The sequence below is a fragment of the Hemitrygon akajei genome, chromosome 25 (assembly GCF_048418815.1).
Source record: "Hemitrygon akajei chromosome 25, sHemAka1.3, whole genome shotgun sequence".
Taxonomy (NCBI): Eukaryota; Metazoa; Chordata; class Chondrichthyes; order Myliobatiformes; family Dasyatidae; genus Hemitrygon; species Hemitrygon akajei.
Window position 1 is genome coordinate 47,916,800 of NC_133148.1, and position 17,520 is coordinate 47,934,319.

At 46.0% G+C, this 17,520-nt stretch overlaps 1 long non-coding RNA gene and 1 gene segment (V, D, J or C); one reads left to right on the top strand and one right to left on the bottom strand.

The window, feature by feature from the left end:
- LOC140716614 (uncharacterized) overlaps positions 1-17,520 on the bottom strand; it is a 101,589-nt gene that overhangs the window by 10,728 nt on the left and 73,341 nt on the right. For both annotated transcript variants that reach the window (XR_012096328.1, XR_012096327.1), the window contains exon 2: positions 4,790-4,891. This is a non-coding gene — a long non-coding RNA (uncharacterized lncRNA). The remainder of the gene's footprint in view (positions 1-4,789; positions 4,892-17,520) is intronic.
- LOC140716611 (Ig heavy chain C region-like) lies at positions 756-16,187 on the top strand. The segment is given in 7 exon segments: positions 756-1,655; positions 7,299-7,601; positions 8,563-8,862; positions 12,469-12,771; positions 12,857-13,174; positions 14,518-14,832; positions 15,487-16,187. Coding segments are annotated over 6 exon segments (1,731 nt in total).

Below are 17,520 nucleotides of genomic sequence, written 5' to 3' on the forward strand. Positions count from 1 at the left end.
GCCCGTGGAACATTTTATTAATTTCTGCTCTTTTTTATTGACAGGCGTGCGGTCCGCCGTCGTGCTGACACAGCCCAAGTCAGTGGTGGTACAGCCCGGACAGTCCCACAGACTGACCTGTGACGTCAGTGGGTTCAGCCTCAGCAGCAATAACATGCACTGGGTGAAACAGGTCCCCGGGAAAGGGCTGGAGTGGGTGGCAGCTATAGCGTATAACAATAACAAATACTACGCGCCTGAATTCCGGAGCCGGCTCGAGGTTTCCAAGGGCAGCAGCACCGTTTATCTGCAAATGAACAGCCTGAGACTGGACGACTCGGCCACCTATTACTGTGCGAGAGGCACAGTGAGAGAGACCGGGACTGGACCGGGACAAAAACCCAGCGAGAGCGCCTGCCCTTCGGGCGCTGAGGGAAAGGGCAGCAGTGATCGCCACAGCTGTATCCCGGTCGTTCTGGGCCACATCCGCTCGTCCACGCAATGGAAGGCGGGTTGTCAGCGGGGATTCCCGAGAAGAGATGCTGGATGGATGGGCCGAGGGGCTCAGCGGATCACTTCAGAGGGCAGCTCGGAGCCAAGCGCCGTGAGTGGGAATGGGGTCACCGATCGACCTGGTCAGGTGTCGGTCCTTCGTCCACACGTGACAGTAAATGGTCGGGCTATGAGGAACATTAATGATCAGAGACACTTTGGTGTTCCAGTGCGGTTTGACTGAGGAGTGACTGTGCTGGGAGACAGTGAGAGGGCGGAGGTTATCGTAAGGCGGTGTATCACTGTGACTATAACTGGGTGGCACAGTGTGAGAGATGGCGGCTCCCTCCATACACAAACCTACCGCAACAAAACTCTTTAAATTGGGCTCTTCGGACGCTTCCACTGGCCTTTACCCCGAGATCCGTGAATATCAATCAGATCCCGAGTGGATAATCTGGAAGTTGGAACAAGTTCCACTGGAGAAGTGTCTGGAAGGGAACGGGACCACCGAGGAGGAGCTGTCAGTGGAAGCCCAGTGAAAGGTCCCGGTGGGTTATATCATCTCCACTTCAGGACTGGGATGGCCGAGATTGGGACCCACTGTGTGGGATACCAGGACACAGAGGGAGGGTTTAATAAATCCGCCGGCCGGTTGTGGGATCCACTGGATTTCGGGCTGGATGTGATGAAGGCGGTTTGTGACCTGCGGTGAAGCACTGTGACTATGGACCACGGTGACGGGGAGCTGAACAGAAACTGGTCCCGACAAAGGAGCGTCTGCAGCGCAGTCTGTCTCCACGGATTCCGCATTGCTGCTTCCCAGAGTCAAATCCCCGAAGCCTGACTCGGACTGCTGGGTGTAAATGTCCATTTCTGGACAATTAAAAACTCAAAAAAGATTCGACTCTGATTCCGGGTGATGACGGGAGCCGGTGTCCACAGACAGGAAAACTGTGAAAATGCCTCTTTTAATCACACGCCATGAAGAGACGAGGACGGAGTTTGGGATGGAAATCCAGGAAGCGGCTGCTCCCGGTCCGGACAGGGATCATGTTGACATTTTGCTGAGATTATTGGATGTGACGGGCAAGTGAAGTTACTGCACTGGGTGAATGGGGAGACGGAGCACTGTGACTATCTTGACTACTGGGGCGGAGGAACCTCGCTGACAGTGACTTCAGGTAAGACCAACTTCTCAATTGTATCTTCACGCACTAGTATTTTATTTATTTACGGTTTTGGCGAATTCTGTGATTTAACTGAAATCAGTGAGATATTTAGAGCGAGTACATGAATCTCCACGAACCGGCGGGTTTCTCTAGAGCCCAGTAACAGTACAAGGGTACATACCCCACCTCACCAGTGAACTGTCCACAGACCGGGAACAGGCTCAGGGGAATGGGGTCGGATCTTGTCACCAGACTGTGCCTTGACACCGGCCGGTTGTGCTGAGTGAGCTCAGTGTTTGGTTCAAGTCTGGCTTCTGATCCTCAGCACCAACTGAAGCCACGTTCAGGGGCTGAGCGTTTCAGTGCAGTTGAACTCGTTCCGTCAGTGACAACAATGGATCTGTTCAGTGTCAAGTTATTGGGATCGGGTTTTACTGTCGGCTGCTTTCATGTTGAAGGTAATGGGATTGAGACATAATCTGAGGGAATGGTTACACATGTATGATCTGGTTGATGGCTCAATATCCCCAGGGTACAGGTGGGTGTCAGTCCCATCATGTAATGTCCGGCGTGAGGTCCGTCCCGGGATACAGCAAAAGTATCGGCGATATCCCAGGATTAATTGATGGGATTAAGGTTTTAGTTTTAATCACTGATGGGTGAGGAGGCTGGGTATGGTGGGAAAGAATTTTGGAGTGAGAAGGCAGTGGGGAAGTGGTGCAGGAGGGTAAGGCAGGGAATTGAAATCACAATTCCTTCACACATTCCGGGCAGCCTTGCATTGGTGGGTGGGGGAGGGGGGAGTGGTGCAGGTGGGGTGGGGAGGAAAGCGTTCAAGTCAATAATGTGTAATAGGGGAGCATTTAAGGGAAGGTTTGTTGATGAACGTTTGTGATCTGGAACACACCGCCTGAATGATGGTGGTGGCCAATAGTGAGTGTAGAGAGGGAACAGGAGATCCACCTTTTGTAGGGATACAGGGAAGAGCAGAGAGACCAATGGGTTTATTGGGTTTGCTCAGCTAAAGGGAAGCACAGACACTATCGGATGAATGGCCTCACTCTCTGCTCTGTCATTCAATAGAATCAGTATTTATCTTGTAAATCTGGGAAATTCTTCCTCAAAGGGATTCCAACAATCACCCCAGAGTACACAGAGCATGAGTTAAATGCAGATTACAGTTCCCATGTCCTGTCCTGGCAGCCACAGATTAGATACAAAGATCCTTCTGCACTGTCCCATCCCTCCCAGGGCGGAGGCAGCAGAGCTTAGACACAGAGTGAAGCTTCCCCCAACCTGTCCCATCACACACTCACGGGACACGAGTTGAACATTACTGTATAAATGAACTGCTTATTCTCAGTTCACAGACGGAGCAACTGCTCTAATTTCTTGCCCTCCTCCATCCCCCGACTGGGTTTGTTTAACGAGTGTTTTCCTACATCAACCAGTGTTGCTGGTGATTCAGTGAAAGTGGTTGTGAGATAAAGTGCTGACATTTACAGACACCTTTCATGGTGTCCCCGAGCTCTTCACAGGCAATGAAGTAGTTTCAAAGTACAGCCCTGTTGTAGAGTCGGGAATGTGGAGCCACTCTGCACACAGCAGAATCCACAAACTGCAAGGTGAGAACGATCAGACAGTCTGTTCTGGTGATGTTATTGAAGGAGAAATATTGTCCAGGACACCGTGGACACAGTGATCCAATGGACAGGCACAAGGTTGGATTCGGAGTGATGGGAAACAGGGCAGTACATCAAAGCAGATGAGTAGTGCAGAGGGATAGATGAACAGTCCACGGTTACCACCACAACAAAACTGACAAATCTAAACTCAGTTCATCATAATCTGCAACAGATTTGGATCTGTGGTCAGATTTCCATCATCTTAGTAATTGTTTGGTATTGTTTTTAAATCTAGTCATTAGTAATGATGACCATTCAGTTTTACTGATGTCCCTCAGGGAAGGAGATCTCTGGTCCTTACCATCCTTACCCTTTGCAGCTATATAGGACCCTGGTCAGACCCCACTTGGAGTACTGTGCTCAGTTCTGGTCGCCTCACTACAGGAAGGATGTGGAAGCCATAGAAAGGGTGCAGAGAAGATTTACAAGGATGGTTCCTGGATTGGGAACATGCCTTATGAGAACAGGTTGAGTGAACTTGGCCTTTTCTCCTTGGGGCGATGGAGGATGATAGAGGTGAAAAAGATGATGAGAGGCATTGATCATGTGGATAGTCAGAGGCTGTTTCCCAGGGCTGAAATGGTTGCAACAAGAGGACACAGGTTTAAGCTGCTGAGGAGTAGGTACAGAAGAGATGCCAGGGGTAAGTTTTTTACTCAGAGAGTGGTGAGTGCGTAGAATGGGCTGCCGGCAATGGTGGTGGAGGCAGATACAACAGGGTCTTTTAAGAGACCTTTGGATAGGTACATGGAGCTCAGAAAAATAGAGGGCCATGTGTAAGCCTAGTTCTTAATTTCTAAGGTAGGGACATGTTCTGCACAACTTTGTGTGCCAAAGGGCCTGTATTGTGCTGTAGGTTTTCTATGTTCCATGTTCTATGTGTTCTATGAGCCTATTTATGACCCATCAATGTGTTTGTCTCCAAAAGCCCTCTGAATGACAGCTCAGATGTGTAATTCATTCAGACTTTACCGGCAAAGCCCAGATTCCAAAAGACGAATGAATAAATAAAATTGCCCATCTGTTGTTCATACTCCCCGATGTTCTATCCACTTACTACAATACAGACTGAAATCAGACTGAACCTCCACCGATCTGCTGATTCACCATCGATCGTTTTGTACAAATACCCAGCTCCTGTGACCCATCGAGATCCAGTTCCCCTCTTCACCTCAGCACCCTGTGACCCACCCAGATCCAGTTCCCCTCTTCACCTCAGCACCCTGTGACCCACCCAGATCCAGTTCCCCTCCACCCCAGCACCCTGTGACCCACCCAGATCCAGTTCCCCTCTTCACCTCAGCACCCTGTGACCCACCCAGATCCAGTTCCCCTCCACCCCAGCACCCTGTGACCCACCCAGATCCAGTTCCCCTCTTCACCCCAGCACCCTGCTATCAGTTTGATGGGTGTTTTTATAAAGACCCAGAGGAACACTGATCCAGACAGAACTGTACTTACCACCTGCTGGTCCTGGGATGTAAAAGATCCTCAGCTGCAAATCTCACCGACTGACATTATTGTGCCTCCTGCACTGCCAACACTGAGCAGCTCAGGGAACATCTGTGGGGTGAGAAACAGAGTTAATGTTTCACATCAGTGACCTTTCACCAAACTCCGTCAGTCTGATTTCTGGCAACTACACTGTTTCCAGTTTTATATTACTGAATATAAATTCATCCTGGAGGGAAATCATCCAGAAATCATCCAGTAACCGGAGAAACTCCGGATGTAATGTACCTTTCCTATTTTGATGAAAACAATTTGTTTTTCATTGGCTTCTACAACCCCAGAACATCCCAGGGCCTTTACCAACCCAGCAAGTACTTCTGCAGTGTGTCACTTGTCCACAAGCGGAACTACAACATGACAATCTAGTCTGTTTGGGTGATGTTGGAAGGGAATGGTCACTTTTAGCCTACAATTCCTAAAGCTCCCCGCCATTGGAAAATCTTCATTTGAAGTCTGAAAATTCAAAGTAAAATTTATTATCAGGGTACATATATGTCACCACATACAACTCTGAGATTCATTTTCTTGTGGGCATACTCAGCAAATCTATAGAATAGTAACTGTAAACAGGATCAATGAAACAGCGAGAGCATAGAAGACAATAAATTGTTGAAATGGAACCCTAAATAAATAGCAATAAATAACAAGGTAAAGAGCCCTTAAAGTGAGATCATTGTTTATGGGAACATCTCAATAGATGAGCATAAATATCCTCTTTTATTCAAGAGCCGGATGCTTGAGGGTAGTAACTGTTCTTGAAACTGGTGCTGTGAGTCGTGAGGCTCTTGTTCCTTCTGCCTGATGGCAGCAGTGAGAAAAGAGCCCGGCCTGGGTGGTGAGGATCTTTGATGATAGATGCTGCTTTCTTACGACAGCATTTCATGTAGATGTGCTCAATGGTTGAGAGTGCTTTACCCATTACGTACTGGGCTGAATCCACTATCGTTTGCAGTATTTTCCATTCAAAGGCATTGCTGTTCCCATACCAGGCCGTAATGCAGCCAGTCAATACACTTTCCACTAGACATCTATAGAAGTTTATCAAGGTTTTAGACATCATGCCAAGTCTCCACAGACTCCTGAGGAAGTAGAGGCACTGTCCTGTTTCCTCTGCAATTACATTTATATGCTGAGTCCAGGACAGGTCCTCTGAGATAGTGACACCCAGGAATTTAAAGTCACTGACTGTGTGGTAGATGAATAGATAGACACAGATTACTGATGGTCCCAGGTCTTTGGTCCCATAACTCCCTTGTTGTGAGGGGTTGACGCTGATAAACAGCAGCAAGGTTCCTCAGACCACAGCTGACCATCCCTTTCCCCTGCTGCTCAATACAAGGGAAACTGAAGATACTGTGGTTTGAATGGTGCTGGCTGTAGCTGGCATTCCCGAAGTGAACCATTTACCAGTGTCTAGCCACTTACACTGGAGTCAGTCTCACAGTTCCACAGACCACTGTGCACCAAGATTTACTGAGTGACAGATGCCACCAGAACTGTCACCACACTCCACCACTTGACATGGGGCCTTGCTGGAGTTCCCAGGATTAAACTGGGGATTCCACCTCAATGATTCCCTCGCAGACTAGACTTGTCAAAGGATCACAGTCACCATTCATCTCAGTGCGATTCTTGGCCTGGTGTGTTGGGAAGGCGTTTGGCTTGTAATTCCCACAGGCTCGGTGCGGTTGAAGTTCTTCCTCAGTTGCATGGGTTGAATTTTGAGGCGGTGTCAGATGCATCAAGTAGTGCAGAGGGTGCATCAGAAGTGCGGAAGACTTCGGAGTCCTCGTGCGAGTCTCCCAGGTGAATTTACAGGTTGAGTCTGTGGTAAAGAAGGCAAACTCAATGTTGGCATCGACTTCACATCGGACATTTATAAACAGTACTGTGCAAAGATCTTGGGCCTATGTATATTGCTAGCGTGCCTAAGACTTTTCTGTAGTAACATATTTGTCAAAGTGGAGTGGAGAGTGAGTTTGTAAATCTGGCGAGAGCAACGCATGTTGGGAACGGTGACGGTGGAGCGCCACGGGAGGGGTGTGGGACAGGTGACAGAGCAGGGGCAGCAGTTGGCACGGGTGCAGTTCCAACCAGCTCTGAGACAACAGGCAAGGTCACTTGATTCAAAACAATTGGTTTATTGATCTTTCCAGAATGTCTCTCTGATGCTTCTCACTCCCTTCCCTTTCCCACTCTCAGTCCACAATAGAGACCCACATCAGAATCAGGTTTATCCTCACTCACATCTGTCATGAAATTTGTTTTTCTTTAGTGGCAGAGGTACAGTGCAATACATAAACTTACTACAGTACAGTGGAGGGGTTGGGTGGGCATCCCAGCTTATGTGTCTCAGACTTCAGCACAGTAGTTAGTAATGGTAATGTATAACATGTCTCCTTTGTCTGCTAGTAATGCATTTATTTACAGAACTTCTGTGAATTTCTTTCCATTTCAGATGTCAAGTCCACACCATCAGTCTACATCACACATTCCTGCAACACAGAATCTGACCAAGGCATCAGGCTCCTCTGTCTGGTCAAGGACTATCAGCCTGAGAGCATCAGTCAGACATGGTCCACTAACAGTGGGGACATCACCACTGGAATCAAGAAATACCCAGCGGTGCTGGGGCAAAATTCAAAGTACACGATGAGCAGCTTGCTCGAAGTCTCTGCGGCAGACTGGAAGAAGAATAAAGTCTACACGTGCAAGGCAGGGACGGTGACAGCGGGGGTCCAGCCATTGCCGAAACCTCAATGTTAGTATGAGACATAATTTTCTCTTAAAAGCTGCATTGATCTCAGAGCGTAAATCTGGAACACAAACCTTTGTCAGATAATGTTCGGCGCAGCAATTAACTCCTTTATTCTGATCTTACAATGGCAGTATGACTCCTCACCAAAATGACAGTGAGAAAACATATGGAATTGATATGGGGGGAAACGTCCTCCTGAACTCAATGAAACTCAGTATCAGTGGAGGGTTGAGGAAACAACTTGTGCTGGTCTGCCTCCATTGTGTCCACTCCTTTCAGGAGCCTCTCCACCATCCCATCCCACAAAAACCTCCCGACAGATCAGCTCCCGTACACATACAGAGACCGCTGGCTTATCGTACCCCTGCACACAGAACAACAACTTAAACTTTACCCCACTCCTCCTGCACTTTCTCCTCCATCCTTCAGCTGCCCCTCTTCTGGTAAAAGCAATCCCTGGTGAATGTGATGAAGGAATCCACTCCACTGCCCAAGTGTTTAAACAAGTGTTTAAAGAAAAACATCTTCTTACAGATCTGAACCAGCCTTTGCAGATACAACAAAATAATTCCCTCCTGTCCATCTGTTCTTCTTTCCCATTGAAAGTAAAATTGTGTTTCCCAAACTCACCAGTGGAAACAGTACCACACCATGTACTCCTGCTCACAGGAGCTGGTATCAGTCATTCTCCATTAAACAATTAGATCACGGCAGGTCTGCACCTCAACCCCATGACCCACCTCTCTGCATTATCATAGCATAGTGGGACACACTGCTGGGAGGCCCAAGTGATACACCCAGCCCTCCCACTCACTGGTGTGAGCCATCAGATCATCAGATCAGCTGTAAATTAACAACATTCTTGAGGGGGCTGGAACTGGGGATCTAGCCCATGATGAGGGGGAATGAAGTCAAAAACATGGGCCAAGCAATCATGTACTGACAGATATTAAATGTGTTACAGCTCCAAAGCTCAGCTCCCTTGTTCCATCCCGGGAGGTGATCCACAGTCAAGCAAATGCTGTCCTGGGCTGTGTGATATCTGGATTCTCTCCTGACAACGTTACAGTGTCCTGGATAAAAGGTGGATCTGCCCAAGAAGGCATTGTTCTCCGTTCCACTCGGAGATCTGGTGGTGGATTTGAAACAATTGCTTACCTGACAGTGCCTGTGCGGGAATGGACCAAGAAACAGGAATATACTTGTGAAGTGAATCACGCACCTTCCGGTTTCAGTGGTCAGGTCAACATGACGTATCAAGAGGGTGAGTGACGTCTGAAGAAAAATTAATTAACTTATAGCACTAAACTACCTAACTGATACTCCCACACAATTCCTGTCCCTACTATCACTTGTTGAGTGATGTACAGATGATCTTTGCACTTTGAATCAAATCATATCACCAGCAGCTTTAACCCCATCTACTGGGCAGGAAAGGTGTTAGATGAGGTCACCTGTCCATTGTGTCTCAATAATTTTAGTTGTATTTGTTTGTAGTTATAATGAAAATAAGTTAGTGAGCAAAGCTCACGTCCCATGATTTACCATCTGGAGAAAACCTCCCTGTTCCCTTTTCACTGTCTTCTTAGTGTTAGTTCCTAAAAAATATCTCTGCAATTTCATATTTGCTTCAGTCTCCAGAGTCTGTTTCCAGTGTTTCCTGAGAGACTCTTCTGTCAATTGTCCACTCACTGAAATGTAGGTGCCTGGATTATTTTTGAATTGATGCCCAGTCCTCGAGTGAATGTTGTGACCTTGTGTCCTCAGATCCTTGACCAGATTCAGAGAGCACATGCATTTATCATGGCTGACACAACCTCATCTCGATAGGATGCGATATACAGAGGATAGAGAGTGGGAATATGTGGGACTCCCTTTTCTCCAAGCATGGGAAAAGAGCTGAAAGTATTTAATATTTAAATCTATGAATTTTCCATTTGCAGGTGAAAAGTGTTTTTCGGAGCCTGTGCCAGTGTTCTTTTACCAGAGTAATCTCAATGCAACATTCTCCGATGGTTCTACCATACAGTATCATTGTTCTGCAGGAAAGTGTGAAATAAAGTGATTGGCTGTGTAATCAATTCGTTATTGAATTTCATAACAATCCATTTACTGGATTCCCGACCTGCCCCTGGTATCCATTGGGATGGAAATTTAACAGAGAGAGAAGAAAACACATGATTCAAACTGACTACCTCTCCAATCACATTTCTATTCGACTTTCTATTATCCTTGTGGCCACCTTTTTCAATTTGACTTCCCATTCGCATTCTGACATGTCTGTCCATGGTCTCCTCTACTGCCCTGGTGAGGCCAAAGTCAGGTTGGAGTAGCAACACCTCATATTCCATCCAGATACCTGCCAACCTGATAGCCTGAGTTCTAATTTCTGCAACCTCCAGTAATCTCCCCTCGGTCCTTTATTCCCCTTTTTTTCTAATCGCCATATTAGATACCGCCTCATTCTATCACCTCTCCTTGTCTGCCCATCATCTACATTTGGTTCCCCTCCTCTTGAACCTTTCCTCCATGGTCCACTGTCCTGTCAGATTGCTTCTGCTTCAGCCATTTATCTCTTCCATTTATCATCTACCAGCTTTCTACTTCATACTCCCTCCCCATTCACACCCTTTTCCCCTCACCTGGTCTCACCTCTCATCTGACAGAATGTATTCCTCTCCACTCCACCCAGCTCTTATTCTGGCTTCTGCCCCCTTCCTTTCCAGTACCGGTGAAGTCACTTGGCCCGAAAGATCGACTGTTTATTTCCCTCCATAGACACTGCCTGACTTCCCGTGTTCCTCCAGCATTTTGTGAGTGTTGTTCAAGATCTCCAGCATCTGTAGAACCTCTTGTGTTTCTGGTTGTCCATACAGTCATTCATTTGTGTACATTGTTGCTTCAGTGCGACACAGATCCCAATTCCAGTTTCCTTGGCCAGATTCCCTCCTGTCTGACTCCAGTCAGCAAGAACTGGAACCTGTTTTTCACCCAGTGGCTGTGAGGCATGAGGTGATGAAGGTGAATGGGGCAGAAATTCCAAATTGACTCAGTCAAAGGACGGATGACCCTTTGATAATGTTGGGCACAAGACAAATTGGTGAGACAAGACACAGGGGTCTACCCAGTCTCCTGTCCAATCTGACATGCTTTGTGTGTAATTCCTGGATCAGACAAATTGCTAAAGTTACATTGATCCACGTGCGGGACACTGAATTCAGTCCAAGAGGGAAACTCAGTAATCCCAAGGAATGTCAGAAAGGAGAATGTTTTGTTAGAATTACACAAGCATTGATAGAATTATATGCTTCTTGTGGAATAATTCAGCAATAAGTGGAGCGATCATGACTCTGTCAGGTTTTATGACAGGATCACATTTCCCAGGGACTGCTGAACATCAAGACCAGGCAGATATGAGACCGAACTGAGAAACCTGCCAAAACACGTTTAACAACATCACAGTGCTGATTAAACTGGGATTCACAATTCCGTTACCCTTCAGTGTACACCGAGGTTTGCAGATTTGTGATATTACACAACAACAATGATCATCTAGACTACACAATGGACTTTCTGTTTTAAAAGAAAATTGCTCATAAGCTTACTGACATGAGAAAGGTTAAGAAATACACATCATACTTTGTCAGATGATCCATCCCAGTCAGACTGGACAGTGTGTGTTACATCTGCTCTTTCTTCAGACAAGGACACTGACTCACAGTCTCACTGAAGGACTCAACCATGACACAAACACTATCTGCCTCCACACTAAATGTCAAAGAGCAAAAACACCCCACGTTCCCGAAGGTGACCAAGTGTGTAAGTGGTGTACACAAAGTGCAGAGAGCTGCAATGTCTGTGAACTGAAGATCATGCATTGGGAGACGGCCTCAACAACTTCGCACAAAACCGACACTAACCCTGAGGACAGGTGACCCAACACTTGATCAAAGAGCTGTTTTATTCATTTATCATTTCCTATCAATCACTGATCGCTCTGGAGCTGAGGGACTTGCTGCCTCATTCCTGATGGTGATTCAGGTTCAGCCGTGTTGCTGCAGGTCTGGAGTCACAGACCAGCCGGATCAGATGGGACTTCTCTCCGGAAGTTATCACAGGGAATGAAACTACAAATACCTCCGTAGACATCTTTCTATTCCAAAAAGCATTGATGAATTGAATTTAAACCCCCATCCACCAGTTTGGGATTTGAACCCATTTTGCCAGTTCATCAGCCCAGCAACTTAACGATACACTCTGACCATGGCTGCTCATTTCAAGAGAGACAGAGGCTTCAATGTTTGTAAGCACGAACACTAAAATCACAGGCACCAGCAGAAGCAGTGCAGGTGTATGAGGGAGCAGAGTTGAAAGAATACGATGTTTTCTGAAGTTTGTGTTGGTGGTGAAGGTTGCAGAGATGGGGAGAGGCACAGCCACAGTAAGACTGGAATGTCGGGATGTGAAGTTATTAAACTGAGTGAATCCCAGGCTCAGCCCAGATGAAGAAAGGGATTCTCATTGATTCACAGTGTTCATTGTTACTGATCAATGGCACTGAGTCTCCAAGCAAAGAATATACTGAGCTGTGTCTCTGCTGAGAAATCTGCATGCTTCTCTGTCTCACAGTGAACCAATTGGTACAGTTATTAGAAAGGGATTCAAAACCGAATTAGCACATCCTTTGTTCTGATTTTCTTTTCTGAATCAATACTTACAGGAATATAAGACACGTGATACAGTCCTGGGTGTTTCTGTTATTCTGTTTGCATTAAATGCAGCTGACATTACTGATGATCTGTCTTGACCTAACACAACCAATAGAAAGATCTCCAGTAAGATTCTGAGCATTTCCATTTCTAATCCACAGAATTGTCTGTCTTTATTCAAAATCCTGACATTGAAGAGATGTGGATCGACAAGACTGCTACCGTGAAGTGCACGGTTCTCTGTACAGATCCCGAAGATATCCACATCTCTTGGCACGTGGGCGGGAAGGAGAAAACTAAAGGAATTCACACCCATCAAGCGGAGAGGGACGGGTCCCAATACAGAGTGCTCAGCGAACTCCAGATCAGTGTGGAGGAGTGGTTCAGTGGGGTGGAGTACGAGTGCTCTGCTCAGGTATCTCCTTCATCTACCCGAGTGTCAGCACGGACCAATAGTACCAAAGGTGGGTCAGAGACCAGCAATTAAATGGCCAGCATTAGTTACCTGAGTCAAAATGTTTGACATTTCCTGTTCTCTGTCTGTTCCAGTCGAGATAAGAAGTCCCAAGGTCAGACTGCTGCCTCCACCTCAGGAAGAGACCAAGAAAAGACAAACGGCCACACTGGAGTGTGTGGTCTCTGGATTCTTCCCGGACCAAATAAATGTCATCTGGGAGAAAGGCAGCACCGTGATCACCTCCAACACCAGCGCTACACTGACCGCTCTGGAGCAGGGGTGGACTTTCAGAGCCAGACACTTCCTGACCGTGAATTTACAGGAATGGGAGACAGAATCAGTCTTCAGCTGTACAGTGATTCATCCCCCCTCCAACACCCGTATCAAGAAGCAAGTGAAGAACGTCCAAGGTAGGGTCCTGGTACTCACCCCATTATCAAAATTGTTTACATTGTGCTATGAATTCAAGGTCAGCACTAAATCACAGTGTAGTTCTGGTATAGTTATTTGAGGGAACTGATAAAATTCCAAGTATATTTATTATCAAAGTTTGTGCACCATATACAACCTTGAGATTCTCTTGTTGCAGGCAGACACAAAACAAAGAAACACAATAGAATTCAGAGTCAAACTTCCAATGTGTGAAAAAGAAAGAATGAATTGTGTAAACAATAAAAAAATTCAAATAAACAATCCACAGAACCTGAACCGCAGAGTCCCCTGAAGTAAATCCACAGCCACGTCACCAGTTCAGCACTGCAACCGGTCCAGGAGACCGATGGCTGCAGGCCACGGCCACGGAGCCAGGCTCAGTGCTGAGGTGAGTGCCGATGGCTGCAGGCCACGGCCACGGAGCCAGGTTCAGTGCTGAGGTGAGGGAAGCCTCACAGAGTAGTGAGCTGAATACCGGTTTGTCCATTGACTCAGCTTCAATGCCTTCATCTTTTTAATCTCGCTTGGCACTTAAATTGGCCAATCATTGGTTTGTTTACCGATCTCAACCAACATAATCCACATTTTCACCATAGAAACAATACTATCCCAGAAAATACTTTCATAACTGGAGGAGAATCCAGATCATTTCACTGGACAGACACTCTGGAAATCGCTGATACTCATCTTCAAAATGCTCCCTCCCTCGGCCTTTGAACATAATCCCAGCCTCCAATTAGTGCCTCAGTTGTGACTGAATTTCCAGCAGAGCAGCTCTCCCTTTGCTCCTGTGTGGGAATAGTCAGCCTGGACAATGTGTAGAAGCCTCTGGAGGGCGGCTTGAACACACAACATTCTGACAAAGCTGCAGCAAATGTTAGTTACACCTAACAGAGAAAAAGAGTGCATTTAATATTAGTCACAAAAACTGAATGTTTCCCATAGATTCTGTAATATGAATTCTGTATTTTCTGGAAGATTTTCACGTGATACTTTGCTCTATTTCCTGTTCCACCAACACACTCTGAAATACTGGGAATTTTCTGTATTTGTTTTAATAAGTGGCTGGAAACAGTTTAAGTGACCATGAAACTGCAAATACAATGTAAGGAGCCAATCCTGTTCATTTACATTCCCTCAGGGTGTTTACCCTGTCTGCTCAATAGGGAAGATTTCTTTCTTCACCAATGTAGATTGGTCTCATCTCCTCTTGATGGGACTGGCAAATCATCAACCAGAGACAAACAGAAATGCTGGTCTTGTCAATAAGAAATTCATCCATTGGGGAATGGGGAAATAATAATTGTGACGTTTCTCCCAGATGAATGTTCAGACACTTCAGTCACTTTAAGCAAACCTTCCTTCGAAGAGATCTGGACAAAGAGGACAGCGACCATTCTGTGTGAGGTGGTTGACAGTGATTTACAGGGATTCAGTGTAACCTGGCAGGTGGACGGAAGGAAGAGGGAAGATGGGGTGAGAACTCTGGGTCCAGACAGCAACGGAGATGAAGACATGATCACCAGCAGACTGACAGTCCCTGCTGCAGAGTGGAACAGTGGGGCTGAGTACTCGTGTGTGATAGAGGACGAGAGTTTGCCAACACCGGTGAAGAAATCCATCAGGAAGGACACAGGTACGTGTGGACAGAATTCAGTGTGAGTCTGATCTCAGTAATATGACATATTTATCACCATCCAGCAGGGTGATAGACGATAGAAAATGAGAACAGCAGCAGGCCATTGGGTCTCTCGATCTGCTGAACCATTCAATCTGGTCTCAGCTGATCATCCAAACTCAATCAATATTCCTATTTTCTCCAGATATCCTTTGACCCATTCGCATGAAGAAGTACATACAACCCATTCTTGAATATATTACATGATAATTCTTCAAGTGCTTTCTGTGGCAGAGAGTTCCACAGGTTCTCACTCCCTCTACACGTACACAGCTGAGACTGCCACCCCTGCTCCAGGGGAGATGGAACAAACAGCACAGGATGATGCAAGTCCAGGGGCTGAGTTCCACTTTCTGTCGAGTTGCTGTGTTCAGCGACTCCCATTGATTGAACTGAATGGACTAACCTCACTGGAAGAAGTAAAATGCAGCAGGTTCAAGATTCCCACTCCACAAATCCCAATGATGAGCAGAAAGGGAAAAGCCTTTAGTTTCAGATAAAGTGAAGTCTCTCAGATTTAGAAATTGTTCATGTTGGTGCAAGACCAGAATGTGTTGGGTAAGGAGGGAGTTACTGGAAGATTCATTCTAACGGAGATTCTCTCTGTTCCAGGTGATGTTGTGACCCGTCCTCAGGTCTACCTCCTCCCCCCTTCATCGGATGAGGTAGACACCGATCAGACTGGGACCTTGATGTGTCTGGTCACCAAGTTCTCTCCCGCAGACATCTATGTGGCCTGGATGGCCAATGACACCCTTCTGAAGACAGGGTTTGTGAACCAGCCGGTGACCAAGGACCCCAGAAGAGGCTGGAACACAATGACCAGTCAGCTGAAGGTTTCTCCTGAGGAGTGGAAGAGCGGCACCACTTTCTCCTGTGTGGTGGGTCATGAGTCGCTCACAACCAACCTGTTCCGAAGCATCAATAAATCTCACAGCAAACCAACCCTGGTCAATGTCTCACTTGTTCTGACTGATAGTTTTAAATCTTGTGTGTAATACTGCGTGATTCAATCCATGAAACCCTAGTTTTGTTAGTTTTATGATTATTAATTATTACAGAGGGTTATTTTGCTGATTAAAACATGTTTAAGATCTGGACCTTTTAAAATAACTAAGAATAAAATTAAGATCAAGAACCAAATTAAGGAACAAACATGATTCACCTCAAATCTCTGAGTTTGTACGTACATCCTAAGACCTTCTTCTGCCATGTTTGAATGGATTTCAACCCTGTGTGGGACTGCACAATGTATTAAATCTCTGTTTGTGTCAATGTACAGATCCAAGTGCAATAAATATGATTTGAAAATGTTTTAGCTGTGATTTTTGGAGACGGGAATTTAGGAACCTTCGACGTGAGGTGTTGTAGGTGACGCACACTCGGGGAGAAATAGGTGTCTTTGTATCTATGGTGTCTAAACCCTTCCTGCATCAGGAGTCCCAACGATCAGCTGTCAACAAATGGTCAAAGAAATTAGAACCTACGGCCATCTGACAAAGAGGTGAGAGTGCCAACCACTGACCAGACAATATATTTGTGTCAAAGATGTCAGATCACTGTTTGAGGGCTCCTTGTCCCCACTAACTTTGCTGCTCCTCATCTGGCTCATGTGTGACGCTAACTAAATGAAACATATTGTTGGGAACTGTTCTGTTGCAATGGTGCAGTTAAACATCTGTCTGTCAGGGCAAACACGAGGCAAATGAGCTCATGTCATAGATCAACATAAGGAATTATTATACTGTAAACATTAGTGAGACTTGGTTGCAGGAGAGGCAGGACTGGCAGCTCAATATTCCAGAGTTCCATTGTTTTAGACATGTCAATGCAGGAGGGATTAAGGGGAGAGGAATGGTGTTACTTGTGATCAGTCAGGAGAGACTGGAGAACTCCTCTATTTAGGCTTTATGGGTGGAAATGAGGAATAAGAAAGGTATGACCACGTTGATGGGCCTATATTAAAGACCAACCAACAGTCGACAGGATTGAGAGGTACAAATTTGTAGGGAGATCAAGACTGTTGCAAAACACATAAGGTTGTGATGGTAGATCATTTCAACTTTCCACATATTGACTTGGACTCCTATTCTATAAAAGGGATGGAGTTTGTGAAATGTACACAGGAAAGTTTCCTTAATCGGCATGGAGAAGTCCCACCGAGAGTGTGTGGAATACTCGATGCCTTTTTAGGGAATGAGACAGGGCAGCTGACAGAAAATTGTGTAAGGGAACACTTTGCATCTACTAATCAAAATGCAATTAGTTTCAAAAGAAATATGGAAAAGATAAATCTGGTTCACAGGTTCAGATTCTAAATTCGAGAAAGGCCAATTTTGATGGTATCAGAAAGGATCTGGCAAGTGCGAGCTGGGACAGGGTGTTTTCTGGCAAAGGTGTTCTTGGTAAGTGGGAAGACTTCAAATGTGAAATTTTGAGAGCACATTGCTTGTATGTGCCTGTCAGAATAAAAGGCAATGATGACAGGTTTAGGGAGCCTTGGTCTTCAAGAGATATTGAGGCCCTGGTGAAGAAGAAAAAGGATCAGGCAGGTAGGAACAAATGAGGTACTTATGGGGTATAAGAATTGCAGAAAAAAACCCTAAGAAAGAAATAAGAAGAGCTAAATGAATGGACGAGGTTGCC